Genomic DNA, 22,993 nt, shown 5'->3' on the forward strand with positions numbered 1-22,993 from the left:
AACACAATAATAATCAAATAACTGAACAATGAAATTATATTTCAATGCAGTATGAACCGTGCACTGAACATCAATAGTATTTTATTTGTAACTGCATCCCAGCTGGCCCCTCTATGCCGTCAGTCAGTATATGATGTACTGTCTCTGAGTCACCCCATCCTCATGCACACATAGTTCCGACGAAGTTCAACACATAGGCCACGGTATCACTGAACAAATTAAAACTTATCGATGATCACTGAGCCTCGATGATCAACTGAGACCGGCAGAATCCATGCTCATCTCAATTCTCAGTCAACTTGCCGTGAATGTTTTCTTCCATAGTCAAACTGTGACAAGCTGGCTCCCGGGTAACTTCAGACAGTGAATAAATTCCATTCAGTTCACAAATAATAAAAGATATACCCTCTGTGTGTGTGTGTGTGTGTGTGTGTGTGTGTGTGTGTGTGTGTGTGTGTCAGTGTGACCTTAGTCATTCCAAAAGATCACGGATTGTCCCCGCGCCTCCCTCCACGGGCTCCCGGCGTCAGTGCAAATAAGTTTGTCTGTCGCTGCCCCAATGACCATGCATGTACATCAGTAATTAATATATAAACAGCCGGGGTCTAAATTTGGTCTGACACACGCATACACGTTTGACACTCGGAGATCACGACTTGCAGACTCAAGTCCCAAGTTTTTCGCTCATCGTGTCTAGGCTAATCTCTTCCACAAAACATCAGGAAGGCCTGCTGTTCTAGTTATTTTCATCAGTTGTGATAAAATTTCAAAAGGCGAATCCAAAACATGTGCGTCAGTGCATGCCGGAAACTGGCACACAACAGTAGTCATCGTCATCATCCTTCTCAGTACTACGACTACTACTGCTGCTGCTGCTCAGTGCTGCGACTACTACTACTGCTACTAGAGAGTCATTGCAGAAGAAGAAGAAGAATTATTGTTATATAATGCACATACTACAACTTCAGTTGAACTGAGCCTCTCGTATTAGCTGCTACTACCACAACTGCTTCTACAGGTGATGGTATAGAATAGAATAGAATAGAATAGAATGTCTTTATTACCGGCAAGTGTACAGGGGTAACAAGTAATATTGGAATATTGGAGGAAGGGGGGCGGGTAGTACATAACAAGGTACGAACATGACTCAAAAATCATACACAAAAACAGATACAGTAGAAATTATGATACATACAAGTGCATATGAATATAAAAAAAACTTGTGCATACTCACACATGCACGCACTGCACATACACACACACTGACACACACACACACACACACACACACACACGTGGCCGGACACACACACACGTTTATATAGTATTATCATCATCATAACTATTATCATTACAATTACTAGTGCTTGTACTATTGTTAATACGCAATACATACACAGACACACAGGAACACACTGGCATGCAGCTTGAGACGCAACCACACACACACACACACTGCCACACACTCACCCGCGCGCACGCGTGTCTGAGTTGTCTGACTTGAATATTGTTCAAAGTGAGGAAATCTTTTTCTGAAACGCCAGTTCATTGCTTTCGTTTATTCTTCAAAATTTCCCTTCCTTCTTCCCCTTGATTTAAAATTTTTTCCCCTTATTTTTTAAAGCGAGTTGCAACGTTGGTTCTCTCCAGGTTAAATCTCAATCGCAGACGACGAATGTGACATTGTTTCGTCAAGTTTCCCGGATATTGTGACGTCACTTGTACGTGCTCGTGGAGGTCGAGGTTGCGGAAGGGAGCAGATCAGTTTCAGAATGTCTCAAGCAGCAATAAGAACATTTTCTAAGCAGCTCTTGAAGAGCAACAAAGTAAGTGTATGAAATTTCATGCTATTCTCACGACTCGAACAGTATAACAGATTTGTGTGCCATTAATTGTACGAGATTATACTGGTTTTTGTTCTCGGTGACACTTGCCGGCTGCTGCCAAGTGAACGTAACACGAATGGTCTGCTCCTGAATTAACAGCAATGCAGTCATAAATCGTACATGTGTCAGTTTTGTTGTTTTGTAAACAAACACCATCAAAGTATTGACTGTATGATCACACTGTTGTACGTACAAATAGTTTAATTTCGGAGAAACTTTAAATGCTAGCGCTGAAGGTCACAGGGGCGTCTGTAGCGACAGTCACTTGGCAGTTGGCTCAACACAAACCTAATCTTGACGTGTTACTCAGTACATGACTCGTGATTGGTTTTGATTATGATCAGTCTTGAAAATATTTTAATTAGTATCGGGGCTTTAGGCGCTCGAGTTGGCATTGCCACTTCGACTCAAGTATGAGGATATCTTAAGTGCCAGCTTCATAGTCAAGGTAAAGTTAATTTTGTTGTGCATCAAATGACAGTGATTTTACACACACACACACACACACACACACACACACACACACACACACACACACATAATAATTATGCAGAGAGAGAGACAGGTGAGTGGAGGAAAGGATGTAAAGGTGGGGGTGGCGGGATGATATTGTCTGTTCTATTAAACTGAAGTAGCAGGGCATCAATCCTCAGTTGAAAGAAGCTCAGTGTTTCGTGGAGATCCCCACGAGACTGTCATTGAATGACATCAGTAATTGGGTAATATCCAGTTTAGGTGGTGGGAGTTTGTTGATCAGTGTTTAAAAAAAAATTGTGGGAGTTTGATGGTAATTTTGGTGGGGGATTTGGCATATAATAATTAATATATGGAGTCAGGAGGTATTGAGGGTAACCAGTCTGTGGATCAAGAGTTTGATTCCTGATTGGACTTTTCTGTTGGGACAGGTTCTATCAGCCAGTAGTGAAATTCATGCTGGATAGCAGTGAAAGGTAACTCAAGAATCAAGAAAGGTCTGCATTTCCCTGAAACGTCAGAACTGAAGTATGCACAGACTGTCATTGAAAGAGAATTCAACGTTACTTCCATTAATTATTCAGGATCGATGTCGAGCTGCTCGCTGCACATCAATTAAGGATCTATGCCAAGCACTGGCCATATTAATTTAAACAGATCAGAATGTATCCACTGTCAAATTATACAGCACTGATGCATGCGTAGCAAATGCTAATAAACATTTCATTGTATTGTGAGACCTCTCATGAAAAAGAGACAGGGGTAGTCTTTTGAAATATTGCATTGGTAAAACATTAAACCGTTCAGCTATTTTTGGCTGTTGTTTTAATTGGCGAGTACTAAAAATAGTCATTTCACACTTTGACTATTGCAGTTGTGCACTTATTAGAGTTACTGCTGAAGATTTAATTAGCGTGGAGATTATAAAATAGCGTTTCCATATTTTATTATTGTTAAAAACAAAAAAGTTTATAATGGTGTCCATTTACCTTATATCGACTAATATAAGCTTATGTATTGGTTTATTTGGGGGATTTAGGGTAGGGTTAGGTAGGACTAGAAGGGAATTGGACTATCTTAAAGGGGATGATAGGATAATGGAGAGAAATTGATCACATGAATCATGTACAGGGTAGGACCACATAGAGGCCAGACAAACAGGGGTTTTCTATTGTATTACAAAAGTGCGATGTAGCCAGGTTGGCTACAATCTTCACTGGGCCAGCTTGGTAGATGACTTTTGTGACTCGCCGAAGGTTAATGAGAGAGTTGGTAAATCGGTCACAAGTTATCTCTCTTTACAGGTAGCCGTATGATTTTTCATCAATTTATCAAATCATAAACACTTTATAATAGATGAGATTATAGTTTAAGTTTTTATGTTTTTGGACTTCAGAAAGATCATACTTGTCTTAGCTGTAATGATATCATTAGGCCAGAAAGCCTATAACTCTTTTAAATTAATATTTATGTGAATGAATTTTGGCACGATCTTTGAAATCCACTCAGTTAAAACATATAAGATATCTTCGTTTTTCTATAATTCAGTATAGTTGCTGTGGAATTTAGATTGTTCATAAGAATGTAAATGATTTAGCTTTCTTCTCATGTATTGCTTTCTGTGTACACCTAACTTCATAAGTCATAGACAAGCGATGGTACAAAATGTCAGACAGCATTTCTGCCCCACAAAACTATCTCTTCTTCAAGCCATTGGAATTCGTGAGTTCTGATTTGAGCAGAATATGTTTTTACAATACCTAGACATTTTTATAGCGTGTTTTGCAGATGTTTGCATTTCTGTTATATATTAGATTCATATCATACATGTATAATTGGGTTGTAATTGGTTTAAATGAAATATTTCATTGCCGATCACTAGTGCCAAAAGCACCACCGAGTGGTACCGACACAGGAGCTGTCCGTTGAGTTTTCTCTTAAATTTTGGCATAAAAAATCTTTACTCTTGAAGCAGTTTCTATAGGTAGTTTTTATATGGTTGAAAATTCAGGATTTTCAGTTACTTAACCGTTACAATCATATTACATATTGTGACATTGTTGTAATGTACAGAAATGATACATGAACTCGTTAAAAGCTGGTGACTCTTTTGTTTACAGTTTTTAACTACATTATTATTGAAGAAAATGGTTTAGCTTAAGAAAATGCTCGTCTCATGCAGTTTTGTGTGATATGTAATATCAAATATGTCTGTGTTAGTTCCCTGAGCTGAAAGTCAGATGCCGCTAAATTTGGTCCCTTAAAGCTAGCGGAGGGCGGTTTCGTGAGTCGCTTCATGGTGCTGGCTTTGTGGTTTGGTGGACCTGAATATAAGGAGTGAGGGAGTGCCAGACAAATTCAGAACTCTCCTGGTCTGGAAGGATGAGAGAATAAAAGAAGAAAATCAGCGCACCGCCTTCCTAAGTCTACCATGCCTGACCTCAGCTCTCTTCTGCAAAAGACCTTCTACCTGTCTTTGCCTTCACAAACACCACCTTACCACCCCATCACAACAAAAAGAAGGCAGTGCAGTAAAATTTTAAGCAGATTGCAGGGTGTGACACAACATTGGAAATGTGCAAGAGAGGCAACACATGCTAATTGACCAGTCAATGGCTGGTCAGCCTTTAAAACAGGACACAGAAATTTGAAGGAAATATGCTGCTGGATGTTATGAGTTTGAAAAAAATTACACTTCATTCTTACAAAACACAACATACAAAAACTATTTTGACAGACTGTCCTTTCACTGCTGTTTTGTTTTCTGTGGGGTAGAGGATGAGGTATGTGAGTGTATGCATGCATACACTGTGGGAGCAACAGGATATTGGAACGTATATATATATATATATATCTTTGTATATTTGTGTGTGGGGTTGGGGGTGGGAGATATAGGCGTATGTGTGTGTGCTTGTACAAGTAAGTGTTCATCTCTGTGAGTGTGTGTGTGTGTGTGTGTACCGTGGAAGCTGCAATACGTAGACTAGAAATGAGTGTGTGGAGGAGGGGGGTAGAGGAGGTGCAGGGTAATGCGTGTGGTGTGTGTGTGTGTGTGTGTGTGTGTTGGAGCTCATCTACGTTTATATGTATTTGACTGTGCTTTCATATCTGTGAAACTGCATGTTTGGTGCATATCTGTTATGCATGTGTGAGTGTATGTGTGAATGTGTGTCTTCATGTTTTACATTTATTTGCTTATTTATCATCATTGTTTTATTTATTTATTTATTATTATTATTATTATTATTATTACTATTACCTTTTTCTATATTATAATTATTATTTATTTATTTATTTATGTAAGCTTATCTATTATTTATTCACCTTTGTCAAGGCCTGACTAAGCGCGTTGGGTTACGCTGCTGGTCAGGCATCTGCTTGGCAGACGTGGTGTAGCGTATATGGTTTTGTCCGAACGCAGCGACGCCTCCTTGAGCTACTGAAACTGAAACTTTGTTTTCTGTGTGTGTGTGTAAATGGAAGGTGATGGTAGGCACATGGTGTGCAGGTGTGTGGTTTTGTATTGTACTGTTGTAGATGAGTTTATACTTTTGCAAGATAGTACCAGTATAGATGAGTGATGAATCTGGATGTATTTGTAAGGACTGATTTATAAGGGTTCCTTTCTTGTCTACCATGAAATTGTTCAGTTTCATTATTTGTTTATATTGATACTTACTCCACACATTTGATATTTATACTTGTACAGGGCATTGAGTTGGGAGGGTGGGGGGGGGGGGGGGTTCAGGAGAATTGCACTTTATAAGAATTCGTTTCCTGTGTCATTCAATCAGATTTCAGGCACGCATACATACACACTCAGACAAACATGTAACACTAAACATTTTACGTGTATGATATGATGTTGAAATTAAAGTGAATGCCCCACAGGATGGTATGAGTTTGAGAACTAGTATTGCTTAGATCTGTGCATATGTGGCACTGTGATTATATCAGATTGATACGTAAAATGTTACAGGAATTCAAATATTAGAATCAACTGATTATGGTTAGCACTTGCACGGTTGATCTAGCTGATCTCATTCTTTTTCTCAAACTGGATCAGGATGTCTTTCTTGATTCAGACTTTAGTTAAGCATATTTCAGTCAGTGAATATTGTTTTGATCAATCCACTTCAATGCCCATTTTTCATTTTCCTTTTTTAACTGTGCAGAATTTGTTGAGTGGTGTGAGGCTCAAGCATGCTGCAGCTTCATCAACAGTATGTATCATTTTAAAATTGTTCTTGTGGTGTTTCCCTTGACTTTTGAGAGGGAAGGAGAGAGTGTGTCCTTGTGGTGTTTCTCTGGACTTTTGAGAGAATGTGTGCTGGTAAAACTAACATCTTGAAATTGCTTAAAAAAATCCATGTGTTGTCTTTTATGTCTGTTCAGTTGTTGAGTCTGATCAGAGGGTATCTAATGTCATGACAAATTTTTTTTATGCCTTCCAAAGAAAACAACATTCTATTATAAATCAATTCGCGAAGCTTACAGCTCTGATCCAGTATGTGTAGAGAGATTTTGTCAGTTTAGCACTAGCAGTTGCTCAGCATTAGTTCTTTGTGATCTGTTTCACCAGCCCATGTATTGGTGTCAGGTGTTGGCTTTCATTTATATGAGAAAACTATTCATTAGCTTGTCAGGTACACACACACACACAGTTTCCATGATGGGATATATGGTTTGTATAATAATTTACAAACTGGTCTGTGTGGGGGATGTATCCAGTAATTTTTGCTTTATTTCAGGTTCCCACCAGTCCTTAAAGGTAGTTAGTTATGTTTGAGCCAGAATCGCAATATTGATGCTGATATTCATATTGCACATGTTTGCAACACAGTCTCACTAACTGGTGAAAATTCAAATAATGAAATATGCTGTGAATGCCTGAACCCCATTTAATGATTTCTGTATGGATTTGCTTGTGTTAGTGGTATGTCTGATTTTCTGTCCCTGTTCCACCATTCTGTGTGTCTTCCAGTTTTTTCCCTTTGTTTTTGTTTGTCTTGGTTTTGTTTATTTATATGTTCCAATTTCTTATTTGAAGTATTTTTCAGTGGTTTAGATGTGCTTGTACATGTATATTAAACAAAACTGCATGTTTTATTTGTGACCTTCATGATCAGTAATAGAAGTGTGTGTGTGTGTGTGTTTGTGTGGTGTGTGCATGCATGTGCAGAACCTGAAAGATGCCCTTGAAAGGCTTATTCCAGAAAAACAGAAAGAGATTGTGGAGTTTCGAAAGGCCAAGGGGTCGGCAAAGGTGGGAGAGGTGACTGTTGATATGGTAAGTACCTGTCATGAGTTAAGACATTGTATTAGACCGTGTGGTGCTGGTGGTGTTTGTTCATCACTTCATGTTCATCCCACATTTTTGATAACAGCAATAATGATGCATACACCAGCAACAGGTGTGCCACACACTGTCACACAGTAATGAAATATGGGGAGAGTGTGTTAACTGAGTTTGTTTGATAGTGTGTTATGAATGCATCATATTGGACATTCTTATCCAGTTACACATTTTGTTGTTCATACAGTGTTGTACAAAATAATAATAATGATACACATTTATGGTTCTTATTTTGGTAGTACAGTATTGTTTATTATTGTGATATTACACACGACAGGTGCCATAGCTAAGTGGTCAGAAAGCGACAGAAATGACTTTCAGTCTCAAGGTCAGGGTTTGTTTCCAGGATTTGCACCAGGCGGGTGAAGGGTGGAGATGCTTTTCTGATCTCCTTAGTCAACATACATGCAGAGAATACTTTTTCTGATCTCCTAACCCAACATATATATTTGCAGACCTGCTGGTATCATAACCCCCATGTATGTGTACACATGCATTAGATTAAATACCCACATTAAAGATCCCTTTAACTATGATAGAGTGTGTTGGGATACGGAAATGCAAACATATCTGGCATGCACACCCCTGAAATGTTAATGGTTACCTACATGTTATAATAAAAAAGGTCATACACATTAAAGTCCACTCGCATACATACAAGTGAGCATGAGAGTTTCAGCCCACTAACACAGAAGAAGAATTACATATGTACCATAAAAACAACAACTATATTTATCCAAGAATATTTCTCAGAGTTATTACTATTGTTGACCAGGCTTGATTATTAGGCTGAATTGAGCTCTGTCACCAACACTGTAACAGTGAGCACCTGGTGGTTGAACTGTAGCTGCTACTTTTTTCTTCTTCTTTTTTTTTTTGTGGTCAGCAAATATCATTTTGTAATATGGTGTAGTCTTTGTAGATCTGTCCCCATACTGACACCACCTTGAAAATGAAACTTCACTGAACGTCTTTGAACATGGTATAACAGATGTACGGGGGTATGCGTGGAATCCGAGCCCTGGTGACAGAAACTTCAGTTCTGGATCCTGATGAAGGAATCCGTTTCCGTGGCTACAGTATTCCAGAATGCCAGAAATTGTTGCCCAAGGCAAATGGAGGAGAGGAACCATTGCCAGAGGGGCTGTTCTGGTTGCTGGTTACTGGGGAAGTGCCAACGAAGGAGCAGGTTGATGCCATCAGCAAGGTGATTTACTGATTTATGTGTTATCTATGTGTGTATGTGTGGTAAACTTTAACTTTGGCATTTGTATGGGAACCACTGTCTCTGGACACCAAACTTGAGATGATTAAATTGATGTTTTTCCAGTCAACTCCTTCAGAAAAAACTACACAGTACAACAAAAATCCCTGTTCTGCAATTAATCTTTCAGCCAGTGAATTAATATAAAATAAATGGAATTTTCTGATTAGATACATTGTAAAGGCACAGTTTTACATACATACATACATATACACTGCCATGTGACGCTGCATGCGAATACCCAGCTAAAGTTGCAGCAAGCTATTCTTAGCAATGCACTAAAACATCATCAGGGTCAAAAATACACAAATGTAGATTTTTACAAATGTCACATCTTTGAAGTCTGATCTTTGTGTTGGTAAGTATTTTAGCATAAAACTGCCCAGGTGCATGTGCTGTTGGTACTGCTGCACACATTCATCACTTAGTTGCAATGTTCGGTGCATTTGATTTCAGCCATTTCTGAAATTTCATCAGCCGATGATGTGGCAACACGCTTTATGACTGCAGTTAATAAATGTTATTTTAATTTGGGATCTAAAGCCGAAGTTCAAAAGTTTCATCACCATTATGGGATATATTTTTTGTTCAAATACAAATGAGGCCTTTGTCTCTCATTTGAACATTTATTGTCGCTGTGGGCTGCTCTCTAGTGGCATGACATCACTCCTCCACTCACCATTGTTGACTTTGTTTGAGTACAGTAAGGAAATATGAATTTCTTGTGCTTTTTTCATATAGAAATTTATAGTTTACTTAATTCTGAATCTCTTGACGCCACTTACATGTTCAAGATCATTCTTGTACTGAGGTTATAACAGGGTTCCCACAGGTTGGGAATGGTTGGGAAAAACGGATGGTCCTTCTCCCAGTTGCGAAAGTTTGGGGAAAATAGCATTTGGTGTCTGTGGGTTGGGAAGGTTTGGGAAAATTGAACAAGCATCTTCAAAAACTCAAACAAGCATCTTCAAAACCAAAGACATAGAAAACCAAACAACAAAGGCAGTTAGCCTTCAGCTAGCCTACTATTGTACTAAACATTATAGTTAGTAGGCCTAGGCCCTGACACCTCTTGTCTGCAAGGGGGTTGGAGGGGGTCTGGGGGGGAGATGTGCATCAAATGTGATATGTCGTATTAGGAGATAATTCTGAATGCTGAAGGGTTTCTGATTAGATGTTTGTGTGAAGTTGTAAAAGAAACAAAACTTGATTTTCAGTTTGTCCGACAATGATGAACCCACTCGTGATTGTAGGTTTTATCCCTTTATTTTCTACACAGATGGCTCTTTTTCTTTCTTCTTCTTTTTTTTTCCTCATGTTTGAAATATTTTTATTGATTCAGTTTGTTTGTTTTTTTAATTTTTTTTTTTTACAATGCACAGACTTTAATATACTAAACAGTAAAGACACAGATATACACAGGTTTTGTTTTTTTGTTGTTTTTTTTAAAAGGGAAATCAGACATTTCCGTCATCAGGGATGACTGGTATATACAGACAGTTCATTTGTTAGGGCCAGGAAAAAAAACTAAAACAAAATGCATTCAGAAAATGAAACTTTTAGGATTGATTGTCATGTTGGATTGACATGCAAGTACACATGCACACACGTACACAAGCACGCACGTATGCACGCATACACACACACACACACACACACACATGCATACACACACATGGATACTGACATACATTTGACTTCGTTAAGGCTAATTTTGGCAATGAAAATAATGCAGAAGAAATAATGAAATTCATATAAATCATGAAAGGCATGATTTTGGGATGCACAAGTCTGAAGAATACATATGGAGATGTAATTTTTAATTTATGAGTGATATAGCATGTGTGACACTGTGATCTCCATTGGACAAGCTGATGATGTTGCAGGAATGAAATAGCATGTGTGTTAGTGTACTGTGTAGGGTAAGGTGATCAAATTCTGACTGATTTTTCATGGATCTAACCCCGACAGCTTTACACAGTCACCTTCTTCCCATGATCAGCAATGCCAATCAATTCATGGCAGCAGCCCGGGGAATCCTTCAGTTCGCCAATGGAATAAACTGATCATTTTGACCAATGATAACATCATGGGAACCCGACCTGTGACATGTAGTGGCGCAAAAAGCACCTTATGTGTGTGCGACTGACTTGACGACAGTTTTAGCACCAAATCGCTGTGAAGTTAATACACTGGTTTGGCAAGTATCGCATTACCATGTAAGAAACAGTTGATTCACTAGCTTTGTCTCACATACCTATGAATAGAACATGAGTCTGGGAAGTGATTACTGTAAAGTTCGGTCTATAAGCCACAACTTTTTCTCCCAGCTTCAACCTCTGCGGCTTATACAATGATGCAGCTTATTTGAGGATTTTAACGATCCTGGGAGTGTCACGTTCTCGTCTATTCTTGGCTGCCCTTCAACTCACCAAAATCATGATTTCTGTCCATGAACTTTTGGATGAGCTTCAGATTGGTGTGGTAACTTCACGTTTTAAAAATCAAATCCGCACACATTAAAACCTTCAGATCAGCATTCAGTTCTACTCTGCTCAAGCGCACACCCTCATCATGCTGAAAATGCGACATAATGCCTATGATGTGATAGACCTAGCAGACAACAGTGCAAGTGACGTACCAGCAGCGTCCTCTACCTTGCGTTCATGTTCATCAAGTGAAAGTGAGGATGAAGTCAGTGACAAGACGGCGGAGGAAGCTGTGTTGGTTCTCTTCAACTTGGACACTGAAGATGAAGATTTCAGTTGATTCAGTGAGCAGGACGACGTTGAATAAATGTGACTATCCCTAAATTATGGATCTTATTTTCGTTGTGTGTGTTTTTTGTTGTGGTTTTTTTTTTGTGTGTGTGTGTTTGTGTGTGGCACAAGTAGTATTTTCGCTTCCTTTTCTTTGTGTTTATTTCATAACCTACAGCATTGACAGCTTTTCTGTAGTATCGGTATATGTTCCAGTACCGGTAATAAGTGTGGCTTATAAGCCAGTGTGGCTTATGTGTGTATGAAGTTCAATTTTTTTCAAAATTTAGTGGGTGCAGCTTATATACCAGTGCGCTCAATTGATCGAACTTTATGGTATGTTATATTTCAGCTGGTTGCAATGCTATTTTTGTCCAAGCAGTGACAGACAAAATCGGTCAAGTTTAGATCCATTATTTCAATTGGAGGATCTAATCCCGACCAGTTCAGATATGACGTGGACTTACTTATGTATGCGCGCAAGTGCGCGCGCGCGTGTGTGTTTGTGTGTGTGTTTTGTTTCCAGTGAATATATCCCCTTTCATGGCCATATATATATATATATATATATATATATATATATATATATATAATGATATAGGGATGATACACACACACACATACATATATATTTATGTGTGTGTGTGTGTGTATCATTCCTGTACCAATTCTTACACACTGCAGAACACACGCACGCGCGCACGCATGCACGCACGTTTACAACAGGGGAGTGGAACAACCTACCTGGCGGTGATATCACGTGAACTTGCTTCAGGCAAACTGTTCAGAGCCAACACCACTTGACCCACTCCTGTGTGGAACCCCCACTAACCCCGTCCCCGTTGCAGTTACAGTCAATTTCAGCCCCAGCAACGTACATATCCAGATGCAGATGCATGTATTCAGAACTCTGGTCGGCATTAGATCAACATGGTCAGGTCTAGATCAGGCTGTTCGGATTTAGATCAGGCACACCAATGTTTTTAATAGCTTCTGCAGAACTAAAAATAGGACACAAAAACATGACAGACATTGTATTCAGTCATAGTCTGTGAACCAAATTGATACGCTGTCAGTTGACAGTAATGCCTTGAGAACCAAAATAAGTGTCTAAATCAGTTGGGTTTGGATCCACCCAGTCGGATTTGGATTAAGCACACCAGCTTTTTTTTTTAACAGTTTCTGCAGAACTAAAAATAGCACATAGAAACACGAAAGGTGTTGTATTTGATCACAGGCAGTCTTACAAAAGTTACTGACTGCGCGAATCAAACAGGTATGCTGTTAGTCTACAGTAATGCCTTGAGAACTAAAGAAGGTGACTGAACCGGTCAGAATTAGATCACTTTACCCTAATCATTGAACACGTTGATGTTGTTTTAGGAATGGAATGAGCGTGCCGCCCTGCCCAACCATGTGATCACCATGCTGAACAACTTCCCCAGCAACCTGCATCCCATGTCTCAGTTCAGTGCTGCAATCACTGCCCTCAACTCAGAGAGCAAGTTCGCTAAGGCTTACGCTGACGGTGTCCACAAGTCAAAATACTGGGAGGTGAGAGAGCTGCTTATTTTCATTGAACTGATAGTGGTTTCGTGATCTTTGTTGTTTTATAGACTTATGATATTTTACAGTTGGGCCAACAGCAAAGTGAGGGCTGTATTATCAGTGGTTTTTCAATTGCAGTGGGAAATTATTTACAGCTTAGTCTTTTGTGAAGGACTATGACTCTTAAACTAGGAGGCAAAATTGCACTGGTTGTTAGTGCTGCAGCCTTGGGGATTAGTTGGCCTTTGGGAACCATCCCAGTGCGAACTGTCCTAAAACCACCTTGGCCAAGAGATTGGGGATGTAACTTTGGCAAGACATTTTCCACTATGATCAAATTCTAGCCCAGATTGTCGTGACAGCAGTTACCTCGTCTGCTGCTCTTATGGTCATAGTCGAACACGACTGACTATCACACATACATACAATGATAAGATATGGATGCTGATATAGTGCCTATCCTCGGTTCGTAATTTTAGGAAAAAAATTTCCTTTTACAAACACAGGGTCGTTTGCACAATAGGCTGTCTACCTGGGTAGAGCCAACTGATGGCTTCCATTGAGCGTTTATCATTTGTGTCCTGTGTCATTCAGTCAGATTTTAGGCATGCACACATACACACTTAGGCTGACATGTAATATTTTATGTGCATGCCTGTTTTGCTTATGTATCCTGCCATGAAGGCAACCATACTCAGTTTTCAGGGTGTGCATGCTGAGTATGTTGTTTCCATAACCCACCGAATGCTGACATGGATTACAGGATCTTTAATGGACGAATTTTATCTTCTGTGGCATATACACACAACAGGGATTTAGGCACAAACATATAGATCATATTTAAGTGACTATGAACAACATAATGTTTCAAAAGTATTATTTTCCATGAAAGCTGCAAAAGAAAACAGTAAAATCAACCGGAACAAACATTTCCCGAGCCTCTCTAACTGATATCTTTGGGAATAGATTGATTTGATGTTGTTTTTTTTATTTCAGCTCACAGAGTATGTGCACACCTGTTGTTGAATTAACACGTTTATCCAACAGTTTTGTTTGAAAGCATTTATTGTTCTCATAAAATACAAGTTAGCTTTTTTAAAGAAAAAGAAAAGTTTTAGAAAGTACTTTATTTGTACTCTACTTCTGCATAAATGAGAAACATGCATTGTTTGATTTTCTTGAGCAGTGCAGATATCTATAGCTGCATCTATCTATATATATATGTATATGTGTGTGTGTGTTCATTTCCATTCATGTTGTGAAGGAGTCATAACAGCCCTTAACATTCTCCTGAATGTTAGTACTCCTTTCAGTTCACATTTTACAGTGAATATTGGCATCAGGGTTTATTTGTTAGTGGCAGTAAACTTGGACAAGAAATAGGTAAAATGTTCTGATTTTTGTTTTAAAAAAAAACCCCACTGTTCTCACTGGAACTGCAGGTATGCACTCTTGCATGTTCCAAAATGATGGTCTGTAATTTTATGTTAACTTGTAAATAGTTTTGAAAATACTTTCAAATTGTCTTCAGTGAACCTTTAAATAATGCAACATTATGTATTTTGAGCAAGATAAAGCTTACCTCTTATGAGTCTGTTTGATACACTCTGTTTCTGTCACATGTATCAATTTAAAATCCTTGATGTATTTCTACCAGTTAGTATATGAAGATTCCATGGACCTGATCGCCAAGCTGCCAACTGTGGCTGCCATCATTTACTGTAACCTGTACCGTGAGGGCAAAGTCCCTTGCCCCATCGACACTTCCAAAGACTGGAGCTGGAACTTCACCACCATGCTGGGCTATGAAGAGCCTGATTTCACGGAGCTCATGCGTCTTTACCTCACCATCCACAGGTGGGCTTGTCAACAGTCTTACTGCTTGTCAGCTGTCTTACAGTTTGTCAAGTCTTTCAGCTTGTCAACAGTCATAGCTTGTTACAGATCATCAGTTCTTTCAGCTTGTCAAGTCTTGTAGCTTGTCAGCAGTCTTAGCTTGTCAAGTCTTTGAGCTTGAGGACAGACTTACAGATTTTTTTAAGTCTTACAGTGCCCTCGAAAACTGCTAAACACTACATCGTGATACATTTTGCCTATGCAGTAAGATTGGGCATGTGGGAATCAATTGATACACACACACACACACACACACACACACACACACACACACACTCTGATACAAATGCCTGAATGGTAAAGTTGTAGTATTGAAGGCTTTTGGCAGTTTTCATCTTGGAAAGTGGATGACATATTATCATTATGGTATTCTCTTTTTCTGCTAGTTCCTGTATTGTAAGTGTTGTGGATGTGGCTGTGTGTCAGTGACCACGAAGGAGGGAACGTGAGTGCCCACACCTGTCATCTGGTGGGCAGTGCTCTGTCCGATCCCTACCTGTCTTTTGCTGCTGGTATGAATGGCTTGGCTGGACCTCTGCATGGGCTGGCTAACCAGGTGTGTGCTACTTTCTTAGTTCTTTGTGTATCTAAAGCATTGAAGGCTTCTTTCAGCATTGTAGGCTTCAATGTCAAAAGTGCATGATGTTAAATTTGATTCTCTTTTTCTTTTGTTATCCACAGTGCTTACTTTTCTAACAGTATTTACTTTACTTACTCTACATATGTATGTGTGTGTGTCCACACACTATGTATGTGTGCATATGAGAGCAGTATATCTGTTTTTGGAATACATGTGTGCCTAGAGTATTACGATTTACTTACTAAATGCATTTCTTTGAAATCTCTGTGTTTTTCACACTCTGTGTTCAGTTTGTGTGTGTGTGTTAAAAAGCAAGAATGAGGACAAAATATTGAAGGCACTCTGGCATACCAAGTCCACTTGCATGTCTATCTCTGAGATAAGAAAACATTTCTGCCTATCAGTATCTTCTACCATGCATTTCAGGGATTTGACACTAGGATTTTCCACATGGAAGTCCAGTGCCTTTGCGCTTGACATTAACCAACAGTCAGTATTTGTTTACTGTTTTTCCATTTTAGAATTCTTTTGTCATCTTTCTTGCTTTTTATGTTTTGCATAATTTCTCTTCTGTCTTGTGAAAAGGATGAGTTGTTGGTCAACTAGTATCATTTGAAGTCTTGTTTGAGAAGAAAATTGTTTCATTTTAAAAGTCTTTGTCATCTAATTCTTCATGCTTTTTTATGTTTTGCATCATTTGTTTTCTTTTGCCTTGTGAAAAGGATGGCTAATTTTGGTAAACTCATGTCATTTGAAGTCTTGTTTGAGAAGAAAATAATATATTCATGTACCAGTTAGTGATGAAAGAATGACGTTTGTTAACAGTAAAGAGCATCATTTCTGCAGGGGGGAAAAACCCACTGTATTGAGATTATTTTCCTCTGATTTTTATCCATACCATTGAAGGAAATATACCCCCTTTCATGAAAGAAACAAATAAGACAGTGTTTCAGTAGTAGTACTTTATGGCAGTTGCTGAAAGTGTGGGAGGTCAGGATGGCGTTTCTGGACCATTTCATGCCCATAAAACACAGGAATACAGTATAGCAGATTGTTTTTCTTTTTCAATTCAAGCACAGTGCAGATATGCACATCTGTACGGGACAAAAAGTGCAAATAGAAACCAGAGGTATGTTTCCTGTCATTTTGGAAATCAACACCAAAAATTGCAGTGGAGACCACAATTTTTATACAGCCTACTTCAAGACTTGAAACATTTAATTGGCTTCAAATAGAATTTTGTATGTGCAAAGGGTATGAAAATGACATTAAATTATCAGACACTCATCTAAAAACCACAAAAAATCATGGCAGCTCATGCAAGTTGTTGCTGAAGGCACTCTTTACAATTTAGGAAATTGAATTTACATTCAACATGTGATCCTTTAACCCACCCCTCCCCCACACATCCACCCTTGATAATGTAAAAGGGGCAGTGTATTCATATGTGGAACTGTCAAGCAAATTGTTTGACACACTTGCATTTACATTCCTCATACTTGAGTGACAGAAAAAAAACCCAACTCTTCCCAGTATTTTTCTTTTATCAGTCTTTAACCAGTGAAAACAGGGTTCCCAAAGTATACATAGTTCTATTCAGTTGCTAAAAATATAAAAGTGCAATCCTACCTTATTGTCTGGATACTCTTACCATCAGTCATCCATTTGAAGTGTTATACATATCACAAAATAGTGTTACCAACCGTAAAAGTTTTTCACTCAAACTCATTAATGTAACTTCCTCCATCACATTTGATTTGTCTTCAGTGCAAAGAAGTTTACATATTTATAGCTGTTCATAAGAATATTGACTGTTGAATTAGCTGTCAGTTTGTAAGTGTAAACAGTGCACGTTTGCTGGTCAGAATTATGTTCATGAGCTGATGCATCTGCATGGTGCAATGTCATCTTCAGTGCAAAGAGTGGCACATTGTCTTCTGGATCACTCTCTCCACCTCATTAGCCTCTAAAAAATCTTCTTTGCCAATATCTACTTCAGCATCTGATTCTACATTTTCTTTCTTATCTTTTAGTTCTTTATTTGTGTGTGCATCCCATTCCATTTCTTGGTACTTCACTGCCATTTATGGCTCACCTGTATGTTTGCACAAAATGGTCAGTGTAATAACCATGTCAGCTGTCCATGTTACTGTATGTATGTATGTGTGTGTCTGTGCTAAACTTCTGATTCATTTTTTTTCTGGAAATGCTTTGTCAGCATGAAATATGGCTGAAAAAACACAAAAACCCCAGTTCTTTTCAAACATAATAATAATTTATAAGGATAATTCTTACCCAGGAAGGGTACAAAAAACTGTAGACAAGTAAAAGAAAATAAATACAAAAAAAAAGTCCCCGCAGTCATTTTATTTAGCACTTTTATGTTACATATTGACACATTGACATTATCTGCTTGGTATGGAAGTTACATTGAAGCATACATCAGCTGTACATTGAGGCAATTTCCAGATGTGACTGGAGTGAATGCTGGAGGGCTAAAGGAGGTTTGTGTGGTGTGGTGTTATAGGAGGTGTTGGTGTGGACCACCAAGCTGAGAGAGCAGCTGGGTGGTGACGTGAGTGACGACCAACTGAGGGACTTCATCTGGAACACCCTTAAGTCAGGACAGGTAACACAGATACCTCTTGCACATGCTGCATGCATCTCAAGTCCCCTGCTGTTGCCATACACCTTATAAATGCTAGTAGCTTTTCATGCATGTTCCCATTCTGGTGTAACACCCCAGATTGACTCCCTTTTCAGTAGGCCCTCATAAGTGTCCAAAATTGTCCACGGGGGGACATCTCGGTGCCCTAAACTGTTTTCCCAGGGGATCATTTCAGTGGTCTGAATTCCCTCGTCTTGTCTGTTTCTATCCCTGTAACACACAATATGCACAAAAATTATCTCTACTCTTTCTCTTCTCTGTCTCTCTCTGTCTCTGGTTTCTCTTTGCCTCATGTGGAAAAGTGTAAATTGACAATACAAATGAACTCATAGTTTTTTCATGTTCCAAATGCGTTTTGCTGAATGGAATATAAATAATGATCAAATTGGATTGATAACATGAAAATTCAGATGCGTCCTCATACTTACACATTTACCATTGCTACCATTACTATATGGTGGTGAAGAATGTATGAGCAGATGCAGAGCAGAAGCTGATGCGGCGAGGACTATGCTTCAGGTTGTGCCAGGCTATGGGCATGCGGTGCTGAGAAAGACAGACCCTCGCTACATGTGCCAGCGTGAGTTTGCTCTGAAGCATCTGCCGAATGACCCCATGTTCCGCCTGGTGTCCCAGCTGTACAAGGTGGTGCCAGACATCCTGATCGATCAGGGCAAGGCCAAGAACCCCTGGCCCAATGTTGACGCTCACAGTGGTGTCTTGCTGCAGGTAAGCAAACCCTGGTTTTGCTTTTGTTTTGAAACATGGTGCTTTTGTGCATTTTTAGAAAAAATCATGCAAACCCTTGGACAGGTGCATCATACGCATATGCATGAACACCCAGGTAGATAGACACACATAGCTGTTGCATCCTTAAGCATGGAGCAAGAAAAATGGCAGCTGCTATTCTGCTAAACAGGTGGTGCTGTGAGAGTTAGAATATATCAAACTTTATTATGATTTTGTTCTGCAAAAGAGTAAGTTACATTATGTCAAAATTTATAACAAATTGTTCTGTGAAACAGATTGGTGCTGTAAGAGTTAAAATATATCGAAATTGACAGCAATTATATTCTGCAAAACAGGTTGTGCTGCAGGAGTGAATGTCAAAATTTACAACTATTAAAAATCGTTGTTCAACAACAACAAAAAGAAAAAAAAGATGTGAGGTAAGAGTTAATTAAGAATCTACAGCCTTTTGTTCGGCAAAATGGGTTTGCTATAAGAGTAAAAATGTCAACATTTACCACCATTTTATGCCTTCCTCTTTATGTTTCAAAACAAAAAAAACAAAAAAAAACAAAAACAAACAAAAAAGTCTGCTCTTCCCACCCGCCTGCACCAGAAAGATCGAAGCAAAGCCCAGAAATTGTGTGGAAGAATAGTCTGATGTATTTAGTACATTTCAGCTTCTTCTGAAAGCTGTGAGAATGGCTGTTCAGAACCTGTATCTTTTATCAAAACTTGGGGATGGTAAATTCTGGACCTATTGATGTTTGCTTCGTATGGTCAAATTTTCTCAGACAGGGATCAAAGATCATGTTCATATCCATTTATACTTTCTTACAGCTAGTTCTTTTCTGAGAAGACTGGAAATAGATGATTCAGCCCATGTACAATAAACATTAATAGTATCTAAATGTTGACTAATGATTTGTACCATTAAATAATGTTCCAGTGGCAGAAGAGAACAATAACAAAACATCGTTTCTCTGTTCTACAAAATGACATGAAATAATGACTTGTGTTTGCAGTACTACAACATGACGGAAATGAACTACTACACAGTTCTGTTCGGCGTGTCAAGAGCTCTTGGGTGCCTGGCTTCTCTGATTTGGGATCGTGCCTTTGGCCTGCCCATCGAGCGACCCAAATCGTTTGACACACCTCATCTTCGCAAGCTTGTTGGTGACAAGTAAACTGTTTGCATCGGCCCAGTGCAGGATGACCGTCATCTTCACCTTGAATCATGCATCAGTGTGTCGTGGCAAGTTTGGTACTTGTGCGTGTCTGTAGACTTTATTTTCTTGATGTAGGAAAGTGTTAAACAGAACAATATGTTTTATTTTCAAATCATATTGTCATCATTCTTTTGCTGTAATTTTGTTCTTGCATTATAAACCAATTTCTCTGGTTTCCAGGTTACAGAGATTATCAGGAAAAGCAGATTGAAAAAAGCATATATTCTTTCTGTGCTTTGGGGTGGTGTTTTTTCTTCCTATCAAAATCTGTGTTGTAGATATTGTATAGTTTTATATAGGAAAAAGAATTTAAGCAATCTGTTGTGGGATTTCACATAAATCTTTAATTTTAAAGAAGTACCAATTTTCATGTTTGGTATGTGTGTGAATATTGTAGCAGACACTGAATTGGAGTGAAAAGGAAATAGCACAAACATGGTTGTGACTGAAGCTTTTATTTGGTTGACAGAATAGTAGTCCTTTCAGTGAAGGAAACAGACACCCACATTTCCTACCCTCTTGAAAAGGTAAATGGAAATAATGAAAATGGAGAGCAAATCTTGTTGAATCATGACTTCAACAGGTTGTTGTATTCAGTTTAAATTAAAGAGTTCAGCAAATACTTGGCAGCATGACGTAGAACAAAGTGTGAGACTCTTTATCCTAGATTTGGCCAGTGATAGGTATTTTTGATTCTTTGGCTCACAAACATTAACATCATGTATTTATTGTCTTCTGTTTAAGACCTAAAAGTCATTGCCATCTGTCCAGCGTGAAATATGTTTGCGATGTATATTGACAGGGATGCATAGTATCAGTGTTTAGTTCTACACTTTATTTTACTTATTCATTTAACTTTAGTAAAATGAAGGTAACAGCAAAAGTGTTATGTGACAAGGTGGAATGAAGTGGAGCTGAATGTGTTGAAAACATCTTAACACACTTTTATATCCATCATGAAGTTAACTGTACTTGTTCAGATTGCAACAAACGCTTGCTGCTTGACTGACAAAAAGACTGGTTGCAGTCGCAAAATTCTTGGACAAAATTGACTGTCAAGTACAGGTATTTTGTGTGTGTGGTTTTTCAAGCATAGAAAGAACATTGACATTCAGCTGAAGTCTTTATAGTAGGTTTAGATCATAAAGTATTGTTTTACATTAGCAATTATTTTGTTGTATTTGAATGTTAAGCATTGGATGGATGAGCGGACTGGAATGTAACTTTGTTCTGTGATAACACTGATACATGTGAGTGAAACACAAGTGACAGAAGGCATCATGAGATCCTCATTTGATCTTTCCTAATGTTACAGGAAAATGTGTGCTAACCTGACAGACTCCACAGTGTATGTGTAGTGTTTTTGGGTCATCGATTTAGTGAGAGAGAAAAAAACTTTGTAAAAAATCGTTTCTGCTTTGTTGTCTTATTTGTTGGTTGAAACATGCGTGAAGTGATTGTGTGTGACGATATCACTGAGAGTCCTAGGAGATAAAGAGGAAAATTTCTACTCTTCTGCATACCACAGAGGATGTGTAGAAGGTTTTACAGTGTTCAGAAATTTTTACTGAGTAGTGACATTGATGAAAGTTGAATCCAGCACCCATTAAAAACCTTTCAACTCCAGGATAACACTGGATGTGAATGATGTCCAGAATCCTTTCAGTATGATCAAGGGGAATAGATGGGAAAATTTCATGTTTATTTGAAAAACAAATAAACAGTGATGTGCAAGGATAAATTTTTAAGCACAAAAAGTATTGGTTAAAATGATCCATTTGCATAGGATTTGGAAGGGTATTGCCCCAGAGAAAAGTTTTGGTGTCTTTTGATTTGTGAAGGAGGGAAAAGGGAAAGAGACTAATATGGTTGTTAAATCACTTCCAATGCACAAAACCCATCATGGAATATAAAATGTAATGCATGGCCAGGATGAAAAGCATCACATAACCTATTTTTTGATGGGTGCATAAATGGAATGGTTTAAAGCACTGGACTGTCAATCTGAGGGTTCTGGGTTTGGTCCCTGTACTGGCACCTGGTGGGTTGAGGAGGAAGTTTTTTCCAGTCTTCCAGGTCAGTATATGCAGACCTGCCAGTGCCTGAATGTCCTTCATTTGTATCCTTGTGCAAAAAATCAAATATGCACATAAAAGGTCACATGATCCATTTCCGCATTTGATGAGTTATGAAACACAAACATATGTCAGCGCACATCTGCCCCTCCCACCCATCCCACATCCCCCTCCCAACCCCGAAATAAAACAGCATAGCTGCCTATGGGGCAAATTTTTAAAAACTTAAAAAAACTTCTGTGCTTGGGGTGAGTCCTGTCAATGTCGTCAGTATCGGCGGATTCGTCGGGGGCTGTTGTTTGAGGGACGTGGTGGCGGTCTCCACTCTGGGAGGGACGCTCACTCAGTCTGGCTCCGCGACTAAGCCATTATTGTCGTTAGCAGGGGGCTTAGTAGGTGGTGTCCTAAGTACGTAAAATCAGAACAGGCACCACTGAACACCACCGAAGTGACTCAGCAGCAGTGCAGGGTCTCCTCTAGTGTGTGGCCTCCTGGCGACCTAACATTGATGGTTCCCTGTGGACTG

The 22,993-nt window shown here is 38.9% G+C and overlaps 1 protein-coding gene across 1 annotated transcript; it reads left to right on the plus strand.

The window, feature by feature from the left end:
* Positions 1 to 1,675: 1,675 nt before the first annotated feature.
* LOC143293476 (citrate synthase, mitochondrial-like) lies at positions 1,676 to 21,801 on the plus strand. The gene is made up of 10 exons (XM_076604364.1): positions 1,676 to 1,826; positions 6,536 to 6,583; positions 7,543 to 7,650; positions 8,708 to 8,923; positions 13,123 to 13,293; positions 14,945 to 15,144; positions 15,610 to 15,739; positions 18,291 to 18,392; positions 18,951 to 19,160; positions 20,186 to 21,801. Exons 1-10 carry the CDS (start codon positions 1,773 to 1,775, stop codon positions 20,348 to 20,350), a joined length of 1,404 nt encoding a protein of 467 aa, XP_076460479.1. The 5' UTR covers positions 1,676 to 1,772; the 3' UTR covers positions 20,351 to 21,801.
* Positions 21,802 to 22,993: the final 1,192 nt, after the last annotated feature.

The sequence above is a fragment of the Babylonia areolata genome, chromosome 19 (genome assembly GCF_041734735.1).
Source record: "Babylonia areolata isolate BAREFJ2019XMU chromosome 19, ASM4173473v1, whole genome shotgun sequence".
NCBI lineage: Eukaryota > Metazoa > Mollusca > Gastropoda > Neogastropoda > Buccinidae > Babylonia > Babylonia areolata.

Bases quoted from the DNA above. Each gene is read 5' to 3' on its own strand.
- LOC143293476 (XM_076604364.1), top strand. From the start codon at position 1,773: ATGTCTCAAGCAGCAATAAGAACATTTTCTAAGCAGCTCTTGAAGAGC. The intron at 13,294-14,944 runs GTGAGAGAGCTG...TATTTCTACCAG, and splicing joins ACAAGTCAAAATACTGGGAG to TTAGTATATGAAGATTCCAT. The intron at 19,161-20,185 runs GTAAGCAAACCC...TTGTGTTTGCAG, and splicing joins ACAGTGGTGTCTTGCTGCAG to TACTACAACATGACGGAAAT.